This window comes from Drosophila arizonae, chromosome 4 (genome assembly GCF_054131065.1).
Source record: "Drosophila arizonae isolate 15081-1271.41 chromosome 4, UAZ_ARI_1.0, whole genome shotgun sequence".
Taxonomy (NCBI): domain Eukaryota; kingdom Metazoa; phylum Arthropoda; class Insecta; order Diptera; family Drosophilidae; genus Drosophila; species Drosophila arizonae.
The window spans coordinates 11,735,946-11,755,863 of record NC_142924.1 but is presented as its reverse complement, the minus strand read 5'-3'; the positions used below and the strand labels follow the sequence as shown (position 1 = coordinate 11,755,863).

Here is a 19,918-nt window from a genome sequence, read left to right as displayed (position 1 = left end):
ACAAAAACAAAATAAAATGTGAAAGTAAAAAAAAATTTAAATTGTATTTTTATTTATTAATAGATGGGTTTACATACATATTTACAAAATAAATCTTAAATCACACTCGTTTTCAGTTTAGCCTATTTCCAGATCTAGCTAGATAAAAAAAAAAGAGACGAACAAGATCAGAAGGTCATTTAAGTTGTGTATATGTATGCAGCAGTATTCATTTGGTATTTCTATTTGAGTAAAACGAAGCTAGAGTGCTCGCAGAAGCAGAGAGGGTTCTCATTGGTCGACCTCAACGACTCCTACCTGACTTCGGGCTCAGCATTTGAGTCTCAACATTCGGGTCTGAGTGACAGTCGCCCTATATAAATGTCTGCAGCTGTATCATTTTTTCAGTCAGCCCAGGCCTGCTGAGGATCAGTAGTGCAGTGCAATAAAGTGAATTGATGTGCAGTTATCATTCAGCTGCGGATTATAAAGTCAGAGGAAATCCGTATACTTAAGAAATACGTAAGAGGAAAGACGTAGGGAAGAATTTGAGAAAATCCTTAAAGGAAATTTTTATATTTCAAAAAATACATAAGGGGAAATATGTAAGAGGAAATAAGTAATACTAAAAAGAACAACTAAGAGGAAATACTTAGAAGAAATAATTGGATGAAATACTCAGAGAAAATACTAACCTACTTGTTATTCCTGACGTTTGTTTTGGCACGCTAGTTATTTTATACAACAGAGTTGGCAAAAATCTTATCAAATTAATAAAAGCAAAAAAATAAATAAATAAATGGGTTAGAAAATAAATCAACATACGTATATTATGCGCCTAATTATTGTGGTTGATTTTTTTTATATTTTATTATTATTATGAACAAAACAATAAATAAATAAATTTTTTTTTAATGTCAAAAAATTGTAAAATATATTTATTTGTATGTTTTCTTCCATTTTTCATCCAGCATATAGCTCCCCGCATATTTTCACACATATTAGCCTACTTTTATTCACAATCTAATATATTTAGAAAGCAAATTTAATTTCAAAATACTGCAGCTCCGATTAGTGCAACGCTTGCTCGCAGAGATTTCTAGATGCTAATACTTATAGCAGTTCCCACAAAACGAAAATCACATTGGAAGTAAGAGAAATTTCCAGATGCCGCCAGAACGAAGCGTCTCGACGCTGCTTGCCAAGCATAAAAGAAACGAGCGAAGTTTCCAGAAAGTAGAAGACGCCGATAGAATCGCAGCGAAAGATGCAAATTGCTGAAAAGAAATATCCATCAAGCTGTCGTCGTCTTTTGGTAGCCAACTCTCTCCCAAGTCTATAATTATAAGCCTTGTTAACATTCTTGAAATAAATTTATTAAATACTTTTTTTCGTTCATATTTTACAATTAATTATCGTACTAAAACGTACTAGTTTAATCATATTTGTGTTTTTGTTTGATGTTTAATAAATAGCCCAGGTGCTTTAGAGCGGAGGTGTTTTTGTTCTTTTCAGTTATTGTTGGAAAAGCAGTTTGGATTGTTGCAGATATGATTAGTGGATAATTACATTAGGGGAAACGGTTTCAATTTTGATATAATTTAATTTATTTTGGTGTTTTCTTTTCTATTTTTAAATTTACATAATTAGGTAACCGATCAGTCTCTCCAGCTCAAAACACTTTCAGCTATCCTTATGGTGTGTAAGTGAATCAGTGTTTTGTATTCTATCTTATTTTATCGCGCGATCTCGATTCTTATATCGCATTTGCACTTATAACTACACATCGGTACTAAGTGGGGAAGGTAGGTATATGTATAATAATCAGGGAAATTCTTAACCATAGTTTTGGCATGCTATGCGTTCGTTATACACTTAAACATCATCTCAAGCCTGAGCCGACAAATGAATTTTGTGTTCCCATTATTAATTAGGATAAGGATACTTAACTAAAATTACGAGCTTAAATTATAAAATATACTATACAAAATTTCGCAGAAGGTGGTTGTTAAGCCTTAACATGGCCTCGATTTTAGTTGGGCAACAGCTCCGCCAGTTTATTCCTTAAACTGGGCGACACTGAGTCGGGGAACTTGATGTCGAATGAGACGATCAGATCACCGCGCCTCGATGGTTCCTTAGGGAAAGGTAAGCCACGCCCACTAATCCGTTTCACTGTCGTGGGCTTGATCACCTCACCCTGCGTGTTGATTGGTATACGTACACTGTCGCCCTGCAGCGTCGGCACCGACACCGTGGTGCCGCACAGCGCCTGCTTCAGAGTGACCGGCGCGACGTAGCGCAGGTCGCTGCCCTCGCGCTTGAATTGCGAATGCGGCTTGTCGCGTATGATGAAGATGATGTCCGCGGGCACTTTCTGTGGTGCCTGGTCGCCTTCTCTGGGGAATGTGATCTTGGTGCCTGCCTTCCAGCCAGGCTTTACATTGATGCTCAGCACCTTTTCCTCTTTGCGCGCCGTGCCCGTGGCCATTGACATGCGCGAGATCTTCATTTTCTTTGTGCAGCCTTTGTCAACCTCCTCCAGCGTCACATACAAATCATGTTCGATGGGCGGGTCCTGTTGCTGTCGCTTCCGGCTAGGCGCCTGTGCGTTGAATGATTGTGAGCGGAAGGCGCCCATGGGGTTGCCACCAAAGCCGCCACCGCCGAACATCTCATCGCTGCCAATGTTCATGAAGACTTGCTCGGTACCATCACCGGAGCCACCACCAAAGAATGGGCCGAACGGATCAGCCGTACCGAAGATGTTCTGTGAGCCAAAGAACTGGGCAAATGTGGCACGTGGATCGCCATGGAACTGATAAGTGTAAGCGCCCGATGGACCGCCTCCCTCTTGGCCGGGTGGACCGCCCTTGAGGCCATCCTCGCCATACTGATCGTAAATGTCGCGCTTCTTCTTATCTGAGAGCACTTCATACGCCTCGGCTATTTCCTTAAAGCGTTCCTCGGCCTGTGGGCTCTTGTTCTTATCCGGATGGTATTTGAGTGCCAATTTTCGGTACGCTTTCTTAATGTCGTCGTCTGTGGCCTTCTTGTCAATGCCCAATATCTTGTAGAAATCTTTTCCCATTTTGCTTTACTGTAGCGCCGCGCACTTAACTGCAAACAAATAAAAGAAAGCACACAATTATTATGATGTGAAATATAACACACGTCCACATGTACGTATATAGATTTATTTGAATGTAAAGCAAAAACAACAGCAAAGGCGAGTCTGTCGATTGTATTCTCGACGCGTCGCTCAATGGAATTTGCTAGAAGCTTTGAGTTGTGCAACGACAACGAAAGCAGCTCTGCCTCTGTCGCTGCCTCAGTCTCTGCTTCTGCTTCTGCTGCTGTGTTGTCACTCAACGCGTGACGTCGACGATGTCGTATTTAGGTTTTAAATTTCAAATTTTGCTTAAATGCATTGTTTTGCTTATCATTTCAATTGTAATTTGCTTGTGATCGTCCAAAATGCAGGTCGAAAACAATCTATTTTAAGCTACAATTCATTTGTTAGACATTTACCTTTATTAGTTTGGCAGCTGCTTGTTAAAATTCTCCTTCTAAGTTTACTTTTACTGGTCAATAAACTTACAAATTTAGCTGCTACACGAATTTCTATTAATCACAGTTATAGAATTCACTATATTTTTAAAAATATTTCTTGAATATTGTCTTTTATATACTGTTTTTTATATTTCTCTCTTGTGTGAACTACACACTAGTTATACGTTTCTCTGATTTTTGCTAAATGAGTCGAAACGACAGCGTGCCTTGCCTTTATATAGACTCGGAGCAGTCTGCTCGTCGAAAATTCTCGATGCTTCTAGCAAAGTAGGGTTGCATCCGGAAACTGGCATCTCGATAACAATTAGCGCCAAAAATATAATTTTTTGAATTAATTGTAAAAAAATTTTCGAATTAAAGTAAAGATATTTTAGTTAATAAATTATTTTTAAGTAAGCATCGATTAGACATGATGGGATTAATAAATTGACCATGTTTTTTAAATACTAATTATCGATACTTGGATGGTCGAATTGCAGCCGTAGGTAGCATCGATACTCTTCGTCAACTGACGTTTGAGCTATCGAATATATATTCGACAGAATGTGTGGCTATCGGTATTATCATCGATAGAACTGCAGCCAAACCGCAGCCGAACAACAAAAAACATTTGGTTCAATTATAAAAATGGTTGCTTCTCGGTGTCAACATCAAGCATCCTCCGTTTAAAAAGTTTAGATAGTATCAAATTAGACGAACAGTGTACTCCCAGCCGTAGGGCCGGATTGTGCATTATCCAAAACACAATATTGCAACATTTTCACAGTTCAGGTAAGTGAAATCATACATATGTATGTGTATCTGTATGCCTACTCACATATGCGATTTGTGTACTTGCGTATGTGTGTGCGTGGCTCTGTGTTTATGTGTGAGCAAGCATATTTTGGAGCCGCAAGTTTTCCGACATTTGGCCAAGACGTTGAAGGACGCACAGCTTGAACTAGTTTCTCGCACCCAAACAGTCAAATGTGTCACGTTCCAAAGCAAAACCTTGACCGATCGCCCGTCCACCGAGGACCACCCCCCCCCCCCATCGCTCCACATATTCTAGCAATGAGTGTTGCGCAAACAAAAAAATCGCCAACATGCTAAGTACGCCCATTGTAACCGCCCCCGGCCCTGTCGCCTGTCCAAAAGTATTACAGATGCCGGTACACGGCCAGCGCTACTTAGTCACACATGAGACGCTAGTGAGGCACAGTCGAGCAGCGCATAAAAATAGTCATTCATCGGACAATTGGCGATAGCATTTTGCACAAACATTAATAGCACTTTCGCCATAAATTTCAGTCTCTCTTACTCTCTCCCTCTCTCTCGGTGTCTGGCATACAGAACATCCATCTAGTATACGTACTTGGCTGTTTCATTGAATAAATTTGTCTAGATTGGGGCCTACACAACTGCCGGGTGGACTACACGACGTCACTGAGAGCTCTGAGCCCTAATATACTGCACACACTCATTCGTCGAGTTCCACAATTTGCGATTTCATTATTATCAACAGTTGTTGCTAATAGCGCTAACTGTGTGTAGATGTGTGAGTGTGTGCATTTGTTATTGTTATCAGCGCCCGCTATGAGCAACTGCAGTCAGTGAGCGATTTGTAGCGCACCCAGCTATCCGGCTGCCTGGCTACCCGGCAATCCGGCTGCTCGGCAACGATCGAGCCAATCATCGTGCACTCTGGGGCGCCAGCGCCAGTTCGTGCCATCGCAGCAGTGGTCAGTACTCGAATACGCGTGAGACGATGTCGTTGCGTTGACGGCGGGATTTCATAGCGCACAGAAGAACTCGCCAGCAATTAGACGGTGTGTGTGCGTGCGTGCGTGTGTGTGTCTGTGTGTATATCTAAATATACATATATTTATAAATATATATACTTAATCCTATGCGTTAATGCCTGTGTGTGTGTGTTCGCTCCAAATGGAGTTACATCCAAAGCGTATAATGTGCAAATCCCCTAGCAATTAGTCTAAAAATAGAAAACATTTAAATAGACACTCTTTCGTAATAACTATAGGGAGTACAAAGAACTGCTGCATAAAAGCTACATATAACTCGAACTCGAATTCTCTCACTCTGACTGGCTACGTGCGTGTGTGTGTGCGTGTCTGTGTGTACTATATAACTGAGTAATCGGAACTATTTGGCATAAGTCTCGACCACAAAATCTGAAAATGTTTTAAAAATAGCCCGAACTATATGCAAAATTTTCAAATACCCACACTTAACACACTCTTCTCTAGTCTGGCGCATAATATAAAAATCATCGAGAATTGGATTCGTTTCTGTAGGAATTTTGACCAAGTCACGCCCAAACCCAACACAGGCAGAGGCATTGCCGTCAAACGTAAATATTGATGAGAATTCTCGTGCGTTCAAAAGATTCGATTGACGGACTTAGAAATATACAAATATATATATATATATATATAAATATATATATGTATAGATATATATGCATATAGGTTGTGGTTTGTGCAATGTTTCGGTAACGAAAACCTTCGAATTTACAAATAGCAAGATTGTATCTGACAGATACTTTTGCTCCCTGCTTTGAATATTTGTTGCTCTTTTTTTTGTATATTTGTATATATGTACATATATATTATTTTTTTATTTTCTTCAGCTTCAGTGCTTTTGTCGTTGTCGTTGTCGTCGTTGTCTCTTTTCTTATATTTTTAGACGCACAATTTTTGTATTCTTTATTTTGATTTCTGCTGGTAGCGTATTTAAATTTTTGGATTCCACTCTAGCGTACCAGCAACTGCACACACACACGCACACATACAGAGAGAGATATGTATCTATATCTGTATCTATATATCATATAAATGCTTGCGTTCATCCAACATGTGTTTGAAATTGCAGCTCATTCGCATTAATCTTTTGGCCAAAGCACTTGCCACAGTCTCGGCAAATGTTTGCGCCTATTTATATCAAATCTTAGAGTTGGAAAAACATTGCGCATTTCGCTAATACTAATTGCTGTTTTGGACATTTAATTAGATCGCGCAAGCCATTTGCGCACAGACATTTGCCTTCCGGCATACGTAGTGCGATAGATAGATATATTATATTATATGTACATATATAGGTATATTTCCGACAGGCGTTCCCTTTATGTATATGCGGACTGTATTTCTTGAGAATGTGTGAAACTGTTTTGTTTAGCTAATGCGTTATCAGAAATAGATACAGATGGATGTCAACAGCTGTGCGTTGGGTTTTGACAACTGAGTTCTTGACGAACAACAGATAATAGAACACAATTTATATATTATATAGCCTGCATATCGTATATCTCTATATACATGCCAATTATATTATAATAACTGCAGGTTTTCTTTATGCACCGTGACCATTGCGCCTCAGAACTTATCCAAAATATAAATACATAATATTTTATAATATATATTTTACAGCACGCCTCTCTGACGTCCAGTTCTTGTATATTTTGCGCATTGCGGCCAAATGTCATATACCACATGCATGCATACATATATGGCCCACTATAAATATATATGTATGTGCATACGTACGTGTATTGTAGCACTTCCGTCCGTTACAATGTGATGCCCGTTGCCCAATGGTTCAACAAAGAAAGCAACGGCAACAGCAACGGCAACGGCAGCATCGTCTTGGAATGACATTCGTAGGAGCAATTTATGCGGCAATTATGACGCTCTTGGTGAAAATTCGCTAGCAGCTGAAATATATGGAACATATCCATATCCATGTACCGTCGCCAACACAGTCCGGCCCCAGAATTTTTGTTTATAAAATTCCGTGCAATCTTAGTCATGTTCTCGATCTTCTCTCATGGTGTGTGTGGCGTACAAATAAGGCGCGAAAAAACGCAAACAGCAGCAGGCAATGGGATTTTGGTTTATTTTCGAATTGAGGTCTATACACGGTGGGTGTTGAGGGACTCGAGGCGGTGGGGGCGTGCGGCTGGCCCCTTCCAACGGATGGGAGCAATGAACAGCCCGTGTGGGGCGGGGGGCTGGCGACTTCCTTGTTGCTGTAGCCTGCCAGCAGCTGCTGTTGCTGCTGCCGCTGGTCGACTATGCTGACGCTGTCAGGCAGCTTCTAAAACTGAAATGACAGTAGTTTTTATTTTTCCATTCTGCTTTTGAATTTTTTTTTTATTTTATATAAATATTTTCAGGCGCTCAAAATTTTTGTTTGTAACGCAATCGTTGCAGGCCTTTAACCCATTTGGTTAGCATAGCGCGACCAGGACCAGGACATGGCTGAGAAGGACAACAAGGATAGCACACAGTGCGCCGTCTTTGACCAGACGCCTGGCTCCCAGCAGAAGAAAATCAATGTCGTTGTGCGTTCCCATTTCACGGTGAAGCACGTCATCACACTGATTGGCACGCAGTTTGCGTATGGAAAATTTGAGCTGTTGCTACAGCCGCACGGCGAGAAGGATCTGGTGAGTATTGAATGCCCGTACTGCGATCATCAGAGTCTTACTTATGAATTCCTCATGTATCTATAGGTTTATCTGAATACTCTGGATACGCAGCTGTTGTACGATGTGCCTGGCTTTGAGCCGAAGCTGAAGAACAACCTGGTGCTGCTGCCAGAGGGCACCTGGGATGGCAATGTGGCCAAGCGTTATGATTTGACCATTAAGAAATCTGCTTCAACAGTTAGCAAGCAGCCAGAGATCACAGAGAACACGACAACGACAAATACTGCAACAACAACAACAGCAGCAGCAATACCAACAACAATATCGACAACGACGATTAAAACCGGTGAGAAGAAGAAGCGCACGACAACAACAACCGGAGAAAAGAAGAAAAAGTCGCCAAGCAAAACCAAGGCAAGCGTCAGTCCCACATCTGAATCAGCAGTTGAGTTATCAACAGAAGCCACAGTTGCCGCTGTGACTGCGACTGCGGCCACACCCACAACGCCTAGCAAGATCAGTACAAAAGTGAAAACCAAAGCCAACGAAAGGAATGGCATTGCAGAGAAGAGCACAGATCAGGTGGACGAAGGTGTGAAGCTACAAAGTGCAACGGTCAACGTAGCTAAGGACGCGCCAACCAAAGTTGAAGTAGCCGACCCGCTGAAGGAGCAGTTGTCGCAGAACAGTATCATTGATGATGTAGCTCCCGAGCTCTTTAATATAAGTCCCGTCTCGGATGCTGAGCAACTGTCGGACGATGATTTAGCACTGGGCGCCTCGGCCAGTCCCACGATCATGGGTCCAGGGTTCGAATTCGGCAACACAATAGAGGTCGATCTGTTAGGCAGCACTGATGCCGACACCGATCCACTAGAGCCCAACTTTGAACGAGATGTGCCCTACTATAGCTCACTGGCATCGCGCAAGTTCGGTGGTGACGAGGTGCCCGCCTGGCAGCGCATCAATACCACCGCCTCCAACTTTGTGGCCTCGGCCAATACAGAAACAGAGACGCATCGCAATGGTAGCGGGCCTCGTGCATATGTCGGATTGGTCAATCAGGCAATGACCTGCTACCTAAACAGCTTGCTCCAGGCGCTCTATATGACACCCGAGTTTCGCAATGCCTTGTATCGCTGGGAGTTTGACAATGACAACGAGGCCAAGAATATACCCTACCAGCTGCAAAAGCTGTTTCTCAATTTGCAGACATCGTCGAAATCTTCGGTGGAGACGACAGACTTGACGCGCAGCTTTGGCTGGGACTCGACGGAGGCCTGGCAGCAGCACGATATCCAGGAACTGTGTCGCGTCATGTTCGATGCACTGGAGCATAAGTTTAAGAACACCAAGCAGGCAAATCTCATCTCTAATCTGTACGAGGGCAAAATGAACGATTATGTCAAGTGCTTGGAGTGCAATACGGAAAAGACGCGCGAAGATACCTTCCTTGATATACCACTGCCAGTGCGTCCGTTTGGCAGCAGTTCCGCCTACGGCAGCATCGAGGAGGCGCTGCGTGCATTTGTGCAGCCCGAAACTCTCGATGGCAACAATCAGTATCTGTGCGAGAAGTGCAAAAAGAAGTGCGACGCCCACAAGGGACTGCACTTCAAGTCCTTCCCCTACATACTGACGCTGCATCTGAAGCGCTTCGATTTTGACTATCAGACAATGCATCGCATCAAACTGAACGATAGGTAAATCATAGAGTCAACTTCAGCCACAATCCTCTCTTTAAAGTACATTTTTCCTTCCACAGAGTAACCTTTCCGCAAAAGCTGAATTTGAACAGCTTTGTGAATCGCAATGGACAGGGCGAACAGTATCAGATGAATGGCGCCAGCAATGTGGACGATTGCAGCACGGCGGACAGTGGCTCCGCCATGGACGAGGACAACTTGAGCAGCGGCGTGGTGACCACGGCCAGTTCCAGTCAGCACGAGAACGACATCAATGACGAGGACGAGGGCATCGACATGAGCAGCAGCACTGGCAAAAGCGCCAACACGGAGGCACGACTGAAACAGGAGCTGCTGTCGGGTCCCTATCTGTACGATCTGTTTGCCATCATGATACACTCGGGCAGTGCTTCAGGCGGCCATTACTATGCATATATCAAAGACTTTGACACTGACGAGTGGTTCTGTTTCAACGATCAGAATGTATCCACGGTGAGTAGCTTAGAGCCACTAGATGCTGTCAGAGATTGCATATCCTCTCTTACGTTCGCAGATCACACAACAGGACATTCAGCGCTCCTTTGGCGGCCCCAATGGCAGCTATTACTCCAGCGCTTATACGTCCAGTACGAATGCTTATATGCTAATGTATCGCCAGGTTGATAGCAAGCGGAATGAGCATGCGGCCAAGTGCAATGACTTTCCCGAACACATCAAATCACTTCTGCCTAAACTGCATGCCGAGGAGGATACGCGCGTCTCCCGCCTGGGCAGACACATCACGGTGACAGATCTGGCTCTGCCAAATCTGTACAAGCCCCGCGTCTACTTCTACAATCCGACGCTGAAGAAGATGAAGATGACCCGTGTGTATCTGTCGCAGAATTTCGATGTGAATAAGGTTCTGACGTCGGCCCACGACATGCTCAATGTGGAGCAGTTCGCTCCGATCTCACGCTGTCGCTTGGTTGCATACGACTCGTCCATGGACACGATCATACAGTCACTTGAGAACTGCACCGATCCGGCTCTAACCGAACTGCGTTCCCACAACTACAATTTGGACTTTTTGCTGGAGTATAGGGCCGAGGATCAGCAGTTTGAGAACTATCCCAGCGATGGCACTACGTGGTATGTTTTTAAGGTAGATCTCTCGAACATGGCGATGGACGGTCCCTTCCTGGTTTATTCAGCAGCGCTGGAGTGCAACGACGTGCTGCGTCGTTCAATTGCAATTCGTTTGCACATTGACGAGCAGAAGATCGTGGTGGCCACCGTGCGCTGCAAGGCCTTTGTGGCGTACGATCCCAACCCGACACTGGAAACACAACAACAGCTAGAGCAACTGGCCAACTCACAATTCAAATACATCACATACTTTTACTTAAATGTGCCTAACACCGATGCCAGCAGCCTCGAGATGCTGGGCGTGCCCAGCAGCGAGCCCATTGCAACGCCGATCGAGGTAGGTAACTTGACCATTGACCCATTGACCCATTGACCCATTGCCCAGCCCAGTTGACAACAAAGATTGCGGCCCATATTAAATAGTTTTTAGTGTAAAATGCAAGTATTGAAGAAATTTGTGAAAGTCCAAGTAACTCCTCTCCCCATCGCAGGCCACCAACAATGGCAGCGCCGGCACCGATGTAGTGGATGCCTCCATGATGAACGGCATCAGCGGCACAAACGGCACGGCAACCCCCGAAGCTGCCAACGCCGGCAACAACGACTGTGATTGGCGTCGCTATAAACGCGATCAGCCTGATTCGCTGGCGCTTGCGACGCCCGGCCACGAGTCCAACTCGGAGGACAGCAGCCTGAGTGACGGTGATCGCACACTGGTCGAGAATAGCTTGCAGCATCGCGGTGGCGGCGATAGCCAAGTCAGCTCCACCAGCCATTCACCGCAGCTGTCCAGTCCCGAGGACGAGGCCGCCTCCCACGACACCATGATGCGCGTGCATGCCTATTGCAATGGCAACGGCAGCTATGGCAGCGACGCGGGCGATGCCAACTCCCTGCCAGCTAGCTCAACCAACCACTTTTTCCATGCCATCAAGATCGACTGCGTGGATACGGCCGCCAGCAGCAGCACCAGCGGCCATCAGTCTGATGAGGAGGCGCAACTGCGTAAGCCGACGCACGCTTATAAACTTCTCGTGGGCACCCACATGCGCATGAGCGCCTTCGAGCGGCACATTGAGCAATTGATACACGTGCCCAGCAAGTACTTTAAGTTACAACGCAAGCATGATAATACCCTATCCAATGATCAGGCCAACTCGCTAGTCTTCCTCAATGAGGGCGAGACGCTGACTGTTGAGATCGGCAAGACGCTGCAACCGTTCGAGTACAAGGCCAAGATATATTTCTTGCGTCTGTCTGACCTGGACAATGAGACCGCCAAGCTGCCGTGCGTCTGTGAGTGGGTGTACAATACCACAACCACTGTAGAGCAGGCCAAACAGGAGCTGGTGGCCAAGCTGCATCGCATCGATGCCAAATACACCTCCCTCACCGTGGACAACTGCCGCATCTGGCTGAAAGGCGGCCGCTGTCCCATCAAAATACTCGCGGACGATGAAACACTGTACAACGATATGCGCACTGGTTCCCTAGAGGTGAGCACAATACTATTTCCATACATGCATATATATGTATGAGCATATCTAATTCGTGTCTGTTCTGTTTTGTCAGTTCATTGTGCAAGAGTGTGAGGATGGTGTGGTGGCACAGCCCAAGGAGGATGCGTTAACTATATTCGTGCGTCGCTGGTATCCAGAAAAATGGGAGTTTGGCAAATTTCAGGAAATCACAATCGACAGTAAGCCAGATATAATGGATAAATTAAATCAGCATTTTACTAAATCTTTATTCCACTTGCAGAGGACAGCGAAATTAGAAGTTGTTTATCAAAAATATGCGATATTGATATTGACCGATTGAGTTATACAAAGGTAGCATCTTTACATATATATATCTATCTTTTATCACATGAAATTCCGCCTTCCAGCTTAACAGCTATTTTCCCTGCACAAGCATATCGGCAGTTAGCGTGAATGAGGCCGTGAACTGGATGTCTGTGGCCGTCGGCCTGGACATGTATCCCCTGAACACCACGCAAAGCGGCAACATGTATTTGTATAAGTAAGTGGGAGAGGTTCAGTTGGCTCTGTAATGCAACACTCAATTTACGGTTATTGCTTGCAGAGATAAGAATGCGCCGGTGCGAGAGTTGTCGGCAGAAGAGCGCCGCTCGTTGACCAATAAGGAGAAGGCGCGCCTGGATCGACTCGGCTGCATTTCAACGCCCCGCTACTCTCATCGACGCGAACGGGCGCTGAAGATTTATTTAGATTCGCCGGAGAAGCCTAGCAATGTGACCGCCTCGGCGCCGGTAGATGCACATGCCGAAAACTAATTGCCTCACTGGCACTATCATCATCGTTGTCGTTTTACCCCGCTCCCGCGCTGACTGTAGTAGACTTGTTTGTTATATAATCGGATCAGCAAATACATGCAACATGTATTTCAGCTAAACACAAACGCAATCGATTGAAATCTACGAGTCCAGTAACGGCGCCTCTCCACTTTGATTGCATATTTTATTTCGTATATCCCGCGACGCGCACTTTCGTTCTCATAGTTGTCGTGTTCTCATAGTAGTTCTCGTAGTTCACCACTATTCACTTCATACGATCATTCGTAGCAATTGTAATATGTAATTTGTTTTGTTGTTCAATTTTGTTGACACAATTTCGTTTCGCATGTCGGTATGGAGCGCTCGCTGATGGGGCTGGCTGTTGGGGAATTGGGTGTCCTAGTAACATTAACGATAACAACAAATATTCTTGCTACTTTTGTAATACAAGAGTTCAGAGATGAGACTGTGTACAATTTTATTTACATGCAAGAAATTAAAAAAAAAAGAAAAGAAAATATAAGATTGTGAAAATAACATAATATGCAAAACAAACAAAAAATAAAAGAAAAATTATTTGTATTGGAAATAATCATCATGGCTCATTTTATTAACGTCTCTTTACTTAAACATATTAAGTGATATATGAAACAGTCTAATGATACATCCAACCACAGTCCAAGAAAACTCGTATTTATTTATCGACTTTTTTTTATATAAAATGTTAATTTTATTTAATACCTACTACGCGCGGGGTTCTTAACGTTTTTGTTTTCTTTTCTTGAATTATAAGTTCGTTTTTAAAGATAACGTTTACTTTAAAAATTACAATTACAATTCTTCGTTGCGATTTGAAACAAACCGATTGTGAAATTTCAAAACGATAAAATCAGTACGCTTTTTGAAAGGAGGGAAATATTTATAGAGCTTGTCGCACTTTCAGCTTTTCGGGTTGGAAAAACGCAATAAGCTTTCAAGTGCTTGTTTTTCTTGTTTCTTTTGTTCTTGTAGTGGAAATATTTAAAGTTCTTGGAACGAAAACGAATTATGTTGTTGTCAAATGGTTTCTCTGCTTTACTAATCAACGAATTCTATAGTAAAATTTTAAAGAGCGGCAGCAGTAGGCAGCGCAATTGTTCACATTGTAGTTGCTTTAAGGGGGCGTGTTTTGTATGGTATGCAGACGAGAGCAGCTTATGCCTTGGTCTCAACGGCCGGCGCCGATTCCACTTTTGTCGCCGCACCACCAGCGGCCGCCTTCTTGCCTTTGCCCTTGCCCTTGACGGGTCCCAATGGCTGTGCGACCAGTTCCTGGAAAGATATCAAACAAGTTACAAAGTTAGAATTGAGATCGCGCATGATCAGTAGAGGATTTTGCTTACCTTCAGCTCGGGTTGCGCGATGCTGTATTCGCTAACGTAGCTGTCGACGTTGAACGGTATGCCGGTAACCAGGTTGACGCCGTTGGGCATGAGCAATACCGTGTGTTTGAACTGTGCCACAATTTCAGCTACAAGAAAAAAGCATAATATTTTTAGATTACATTTTCAGAGATATTAACAGCTGGGAATATATAGGAACTTTTGTAGCAATGGCATGTTCAGACCGAGGCCATGAAAAGAGGCAACTGCTGAAGACGCCAAAGCCTTTGGAGCTTTATTCTAGCAAAATGTCTGGCCGAGGTTGGCAGCTCAAGAGTTACACCAAATCCGGAATTAAGTTTTGCAGGATTAACAAACAAATCTATAAAGAGCAAACTTACAGGGCTTCTCATAGAGCACTTGGAAGGGCTCAATCATCTTGTGTGAGACGCATTCAACGACTCCCATGCGCGCCTTGGTCTCTTCCTCGAAGCTGCGGATGTTGAAGGGCATGTTGCCATACTTGGTTTTCACCTCGGCGAGTAGAGCACGCGATGCCTTCAGCTTAAGCATGTAGTTCTCGTCGGACTTCTTGTAAATGGAGACCTTTGTGTCCTTCTCGCGTCCCTGAAACATAAACCCGACTGTTAGCAAAGCTGCGTAGGCATTCAACCAACAAATTGCTATATATTATGATGCGTTCTCAGATCTCATAATCTTACAATCTCCGGACCAGCAATAGCGCAGCTTTGAGTCTGACATGTGCCGAGCTGTTAAAACACAACACGCTAAGCACACAAGGCGCGCTTACATGATCAGCCCCATTGCCGTGCCCAGCCAATCCTCAAGCGCGTGTTTTTAATCATTGAACAAAGAGAGAATGGGAGTAGCTCTCATGGAACACAATGCTTACCACGCCTTCGCCGGTGCTGACGATGACATCGATGGCATAAACCTCGTGCTTCTCAAATGTGCACTTCTCATGCTCCTTGCGTTGGGCCTCACTCGGGTTCTGTATGATCGTTTTCTCACCATCGATTTTGAATTGCTTCAGCTCGTGACTGAGCATGCCCTCAATGGGCTTGCACTTGTACGACTCGCTGATTTGTTGCACGGCATCGGTGATTGAGTAATTCTATAAATAGGTACAAGACATGGATACATTTGTAGGTTTACAGCTAATATCTATACTAAATATAATATTTGATGAGCATTTGGGCTAAATATAATTATTTTAACAAATTGTGTGCAATTGTAAAGACCGAACATTTCTGGGTATAAACTCGTTCAGTTCACGAAATTGCCGCAATTGATCTCTGCAGACGTTGAGCTGTACTGTGCCATTTATATTTGTTGGGCAGCAGCCAATCCGTTGCCTGCAGCAGAAGGATTACTATATATATTTGGGAATGTGAGCAATCAACACTAGCCCAGCCATCGATCTGATGGCAGCGCATTCGTCAATTGTCGCTAATGATCTGTGCAAGTGTTGAGATGTGCTGGCGCTGTGTTTAATACGCTAGACAATCCGTTTCTTGCAGGCAAAGCAGCCTAGACAGACAAACACTTACACTGGAACCGGCCTTGAGCAGACGGAGCGCCGCTTGGGCGGCCCAATACGCGGCCAAGATGACATCAGCTTGACGTCCGGTTACTTTCTGATCGGCGCCAACGACAATTGTGTGTGCCGCAACAGCAATGAAGCCATCAATGTGGGCACCCAGGTCGCTGTAAATAACCCATAAGTACATAAGGTAAACTAATTAAATGTGGGCTAACAAGAGCGAGTCGAAATACTTACATTTTGACCACATCGCCCGCCTTTAGCGTGTAGTCGGCATCGTTCTTAGCTGGCGAAAAGTGACAGACACAGTTGTTGACCGAGAGACAGGTCGGAAATGCGATACCCTTCTTCAGTTCCTTTTCCTTTTTGTATACCTACAGATGACAGCGTGTTAATCGATTTATCATGTTAACATTGCCAATTGGCTGTTTGCCAACTGTGTCCTCAGATCTCATAATCTATGAATCTTTGGGCCCCAGAGCGCGCACGTCGACCACAGACTGCGTTCGAAACGCACGTGGGTGAAAATTTCCACACACGCGGCGCACACACATGCAGCCAGTCCGCAGCAGCGCGCACGCAGGAGATCCTCAATTGTGTACGTTTTAATCATTGGACTAGTTTCTACAATTTAGTGATGGGTTTTCGGTTTTTAGTGGTAATATCCAGTTGAAACTTACTTTGCCGGTTTCTTCAGTCAGCAGATTGTCGCCCTTGGTGCATATTTCCCTCACTGAAGCGTCCGCTACACAGAGTTCAATCACTGTCTTCAGTGTTTCTAAAATTAAGCACATCAAACAGAAATAGTCGAGTTATTTCCATGTGAAACGAGTTTCGGCACGTCTCGCGTGGCATTGTGAATCTCTCATTCACATTGCAATTTCATCTTGGGCCTCCGAGTTTTTGTATGAAGCTGCAGCTCAAAAAGCTGTTTTAATAACTTTTCATTCTTATAAAATTTTTTTTTTTACATTCAACTAAACAATTCGACTCCCAAAAACTTTGAGGTTATGCACGCTACGCTCTCACATATCCCGCGTACACCGCCGCGTGGCTACTTAAAGCAACGGCGACGTCAGCGTCAGCGCTGAAGTCTTCGTTAGCTCCATTGTTGTCGGCTACACGTAGCGGCCGACGAATAAATGCAGAAAATTCAGATTTCACTTTCACTTTGCGACGCATTTGTCAATTACGTTCCAATATTTACTTACTATTTACAATTTCGCCAGCTAATTTGTATTTGGTAACAACCAAATCTTCAGCAATGGTCTTCTCAGGCTCCTTTTCTACGTCTGCCATTTTTAAAATGAAACAAAATGCGAGAGCTGCTAAATGACGAAATGATGTTTTTAAGAGTATATAGTGTTACCAGATATTTAATTGAGAACATCGAACTGGCAGCACTGATTTGTGTGCGACCAATTGTAAAATTCAGGCTGACCATATTCTGTAAACAGCTTTATCTGTCTGGTAGCACCAATTCTAAATATATATCGCGTTTATCGACTGCCGACTTATAAAATAAACAAACCCGTATTTGCTATCATTAAAAAGTTAATTATTTACTTAAGTCGTAATGCATATTGCAATTCAATTATGCAATATTAAGTAAGGCGTTATTAATGTTGCTGTGCATTGCTTTGCTTGGCAAAAAATAAAATAATACTAATACTGTGATAACGCCGCGCACATAACGTCGCTGACACACACGCTACACACTAGCAGTCACAATTAATTAATATAAAATTTAAAAAAATGATACCGATGCGTACTGAAACATAACGTCGCTGGCAGCACACGCACACATACAATGGTGGGTGAGAGCGAATCAGGCAACGCACACGACGTTATCAATATAAATGGCAATGGCAAAGCACTGCAGACGGCTGCATCCGCTTCCCAATCGCCGTCACAGCGTAAACTCTCATCCGCATCGAAGGCGACGACAACGGAATTGCGCATTCTCTGCTTTGATCTAACTTACTACAATCGTACCACTAAGTTTTTGTTGAGTTGTGCTGGCGTTTTTATACTTTACATCATCTACGGATATCTGCAGGAGCTGATATTCACAGTTGAGGGCTTCAAACCATATGGATGGTTTCTCACCCTAGTGCAGTTCGGCTACTACATTGGCTTCGGCCTGGTGGAACGCCGCTTGGAGGCCTACCGAACAAATGGCGGCCCAATCTGGAGCGTTCAGCCAGCACCACGCAGCATACCGTTGCAAACATATTTTGTGCTTGCCGCGCTTACGCTCGGCACAATGGGCCTGTCGAACTCGAGTCTTGGCTATCTGAACTATCCCACTCAAGTAATCTTCAAGTGCTGCAAGCTAATCCCTGTGCTCGTTGGCAGCATCATAATACAGGGCAAGCGTTATGGTCCTCTGGACTTTGCTGCTGCAACAGCCATGTGTGTGGGCTTGGCATGGTTTACGCTGGCCGACTCGCAGCTGACGCCCAACTTCAATCCCCTTGGCGTCGCCATGATATCCGGCGCATTGTTGTGTGATGCCGTCATTGGTAATGTCCAGGAGAAGGCGATGCGGGAGCACAAAGCGTCTAGCAGCGAGGTGGTTTTCTACTCCTACGGACTAGGCTTTGTCTATCTGTTTGTGATCATGCTGCTCACCGGAAACTTCTTTAGTGGCTTCGCCTTTTGTTTGGCCCATCCGTTAGAAACTTTTGGCTATGGCTTCCTGTTCAGTCTCTCCGGTTATCTCGGCATACAATTCGTCTTGGCTTTGGTCAGGAGCAGTGGAGCTCCGCTTGCTGCTACGGTGACCACTGCGCGCAAGGCAGTCACCATTGCCTTCTCGTTCCTGCTCTTCAGTAAACCCTTCACAGTGCAGTAAGTAGAAATTCATCATCAATTTGATCTATACTAAAACTCATGTTTTCCCATCTTTTAGATATATCTGGTCTGGGCTAATCGTTGTCTTGGGAATTTATCTGAATGTATACAGCAAGAAGAGCAAACTGACCTTTGCAGACTTACAGCATAGGCTTAAGCAATGCAGTGCGAGATTATCTCGTTCCTCAAGTCGCAAATTCCTTATTGAAGTATAATCGAGTTTACCAAAAACCATAAAATCGGAACAATATTTATGAGATAACTATGTACTATTCTTAAGTATTCATAAAGCATTCAAATTTAAAAGCTGTTCTATCTATCTGTCCATGTCAAGCTCCATCACTCGTTTGAAGAGATCCTGACGTTCCTTTGCGGATGCCACTTGACCCATCATGCGATCCAAAAACTGTCGCTGATGATTGATTATAAACTTGTTGCACTGTATAATGGTGGCACCCACGTAAAGAGTGCGGAACTTGGCACGCACATCGCCTATCTGGAATTAATATTTATTTATGCACATATTTATATACATTACTTTATATGGTATTGTATTACCAACGTTATCAGCGGCAATATACTCGACACATAGCGTTGTCCACGATGCAGGCAGCGTATGATTGCAATTTTAGTGCGCTCATTGCAGTATTTCACACGGAAACCGTGCTCCAAGATTCCCAATCCGTAAACTCCGTAATATTTCTCAACATTTTGCAGCAAGCATTTAGTGAGCGTATGGTCGTTGAGACGGAGGGTGTTCACCGGTGCATATGGTACAATTTGTACGGCTATATAACTGATAAGCAATAGTGGCGGATATTTTATTAGCTGTCAGTTATAAATACGAGTATTTATTTAATTAACTTACCGATTTTTAATGCGCACCATTGTAAACAAACACGAGCTGTTGCTGCGCTGCGTTGCCAGACTGTCAAAATACGCTTGCGGTGTGCCGAGCGACCGATTAATCGTGACGGAATAGCATTGATCGTGAAATGCGAATGGCCTTGTATAATGAGAGTAACTTGTGTAATTGTGAGACGAATGAGA

General features: G+C 43.9%; 5 protein-coding genes across 9 annotated transcripts; 2 read left to right on the top strand and 3 right to left on the bottom strand.

Annotated features, from left to right (window-relative positions):
- Window positions 1–1,339: 1,339 nt before the first annotated feature.
- Window positions 1,340–3,762, bottom strand: DnaJ-1 (DnaJ protein homolog 1). Its single transcript, XM_018006320.2, has 2 exons — window positions 3,511–3,762; window positions 1,340–3,099 (listed from the first exon to the last, which is right to left on the bottom strand). The coding sequence occupies exon 2, from the start codon at window positions 3,068–3,070 to the stop codon at window positions 2,012–2,014; it is 1,059 nt and encodes a 352-aa protein (XP_017861809.1). The 5' UTR covers window positions 3,071–3,099; window positions 3,511–3,762; the 3' UTR covers window positions 1,340–2,011.
- Window positions 3,763–4,096: 334 nt separating this feature from the next.
- On the top strand, window positions 4,097–13,679 carry Usp47 (ubiquitin specific protease 47). Of its 5 annotated transcripts, none has more exons than XM_018006300.2 (10): window positions 4,097–4,323; window positions 7,761–7,996; window positions 8,063–9,681; window positions 9,744–10,155; window positions 10,217–11,128; window positions 11,283–12,287; window positions 12,364–12,490; window positions 12,553–12,623; window positions 12,680–12,813; window positions 12,877–13,679. In XM_018006300.2, the coding sequence occupies exons 2-10, from the start codon at window positions 7,805–7,807 to the stop codon at window positions 13,085–13,087; spliced, it is 4,683 nt and encodes a 1,560-aa protein (XP_017861789.1). In that variant the 5' UTR covers window positions 4,097–4,323; window positions 7,761–7,804; the 3' UTR covers window positions 13,088–13,679. The 5 variants fall into 5 exon arrangements, with proteins under 5 accessions (XP_017861789.1, XP_017861791.1, XP_089322718.1 ...); XM_018006302.2 differs by having other exon boundaries at window positions 7,724–7,996; XM_089466592.1 differs by lacking the exon at window positions 4,097–4,323 and adding an exon at window positions 5,132–5,273.
- Window positions 13,680–14,132: 453 nt separating this feature from the next.
- LOC108613088 (proliferation-associated protein 2G4) lies at window positions 14,133–17,360 on the bottom strand. The gene is made up of 8 exons (XM_018006318.2): window positions 17,224–17,360; window positions 16,693–16,790; window positions 16,250–16,386; window positions 16,020–16,176; window positions 15,362–15,583; window positions 14,850–15,075; window positions 14,470–14,597; window positions 14,133–14,398 (listed from the first exon to the last, which is right to left on the bottom strand). The coding sequence occupies exons 1-8, from the start codon at window positions 17,309–17,311 to the stop codon at window positions 14,282–14,284; spliced, it is 1,173 nt and encodes a 390-aa protein (XP_017861807.1). The 5' UTR covers window positions 17,312–17,360; the 3' UTR covers window positions 14,133–14,281.
- A 122-nt stretch (window positions 17,361–17,482) lies between these two features.
- Papst2 (adenosine 3'-phospho 5'-phosphosulfate transporter 2) lies at window positions 17,483–19,174 on the top strand. Its single transcript, XM_018006316.2, has 2 exons — window positions 17,483–18,865; window positions 18,927–19,174. The coding sequence occupies exons 1-2, from the start codon at window positions 17,823–17,825 to the stop codon at window positions 19,081–19,083; spliced, it is 1,200 nt and encodes a 399-aa protein (XP_017861805.1). The 5' UTR covers window positions 17,483–17,822; the 3' UTR covers window positions 19,084–19,174.
- On the bottom strand, window positions 19,103–19,871 carry Pop5 (POP5 ribonuclease P/MRP subunit). Its single transcript, XM_018006327.2, has 3 exons — window positions 19,737–19,871; window positions 19,427–19,664; window positions 19,103–19,364 (listed from the first exon to the last, which is right to left on the bottom strand). Exons 1-3 carry the CDS (start codon window positions 19,754–19,756, stop codon window positions 19,185–19,187), a joined length of 438 nt encoding a protein of 145 aa, XP_017861816.1. The 5' UTR covers window positions 19,757–19,871; the 3' UTR covers window positions 19,103–19,184.
- Window positions 19,872–19,918: the final 47 nt, after the last annotated feature.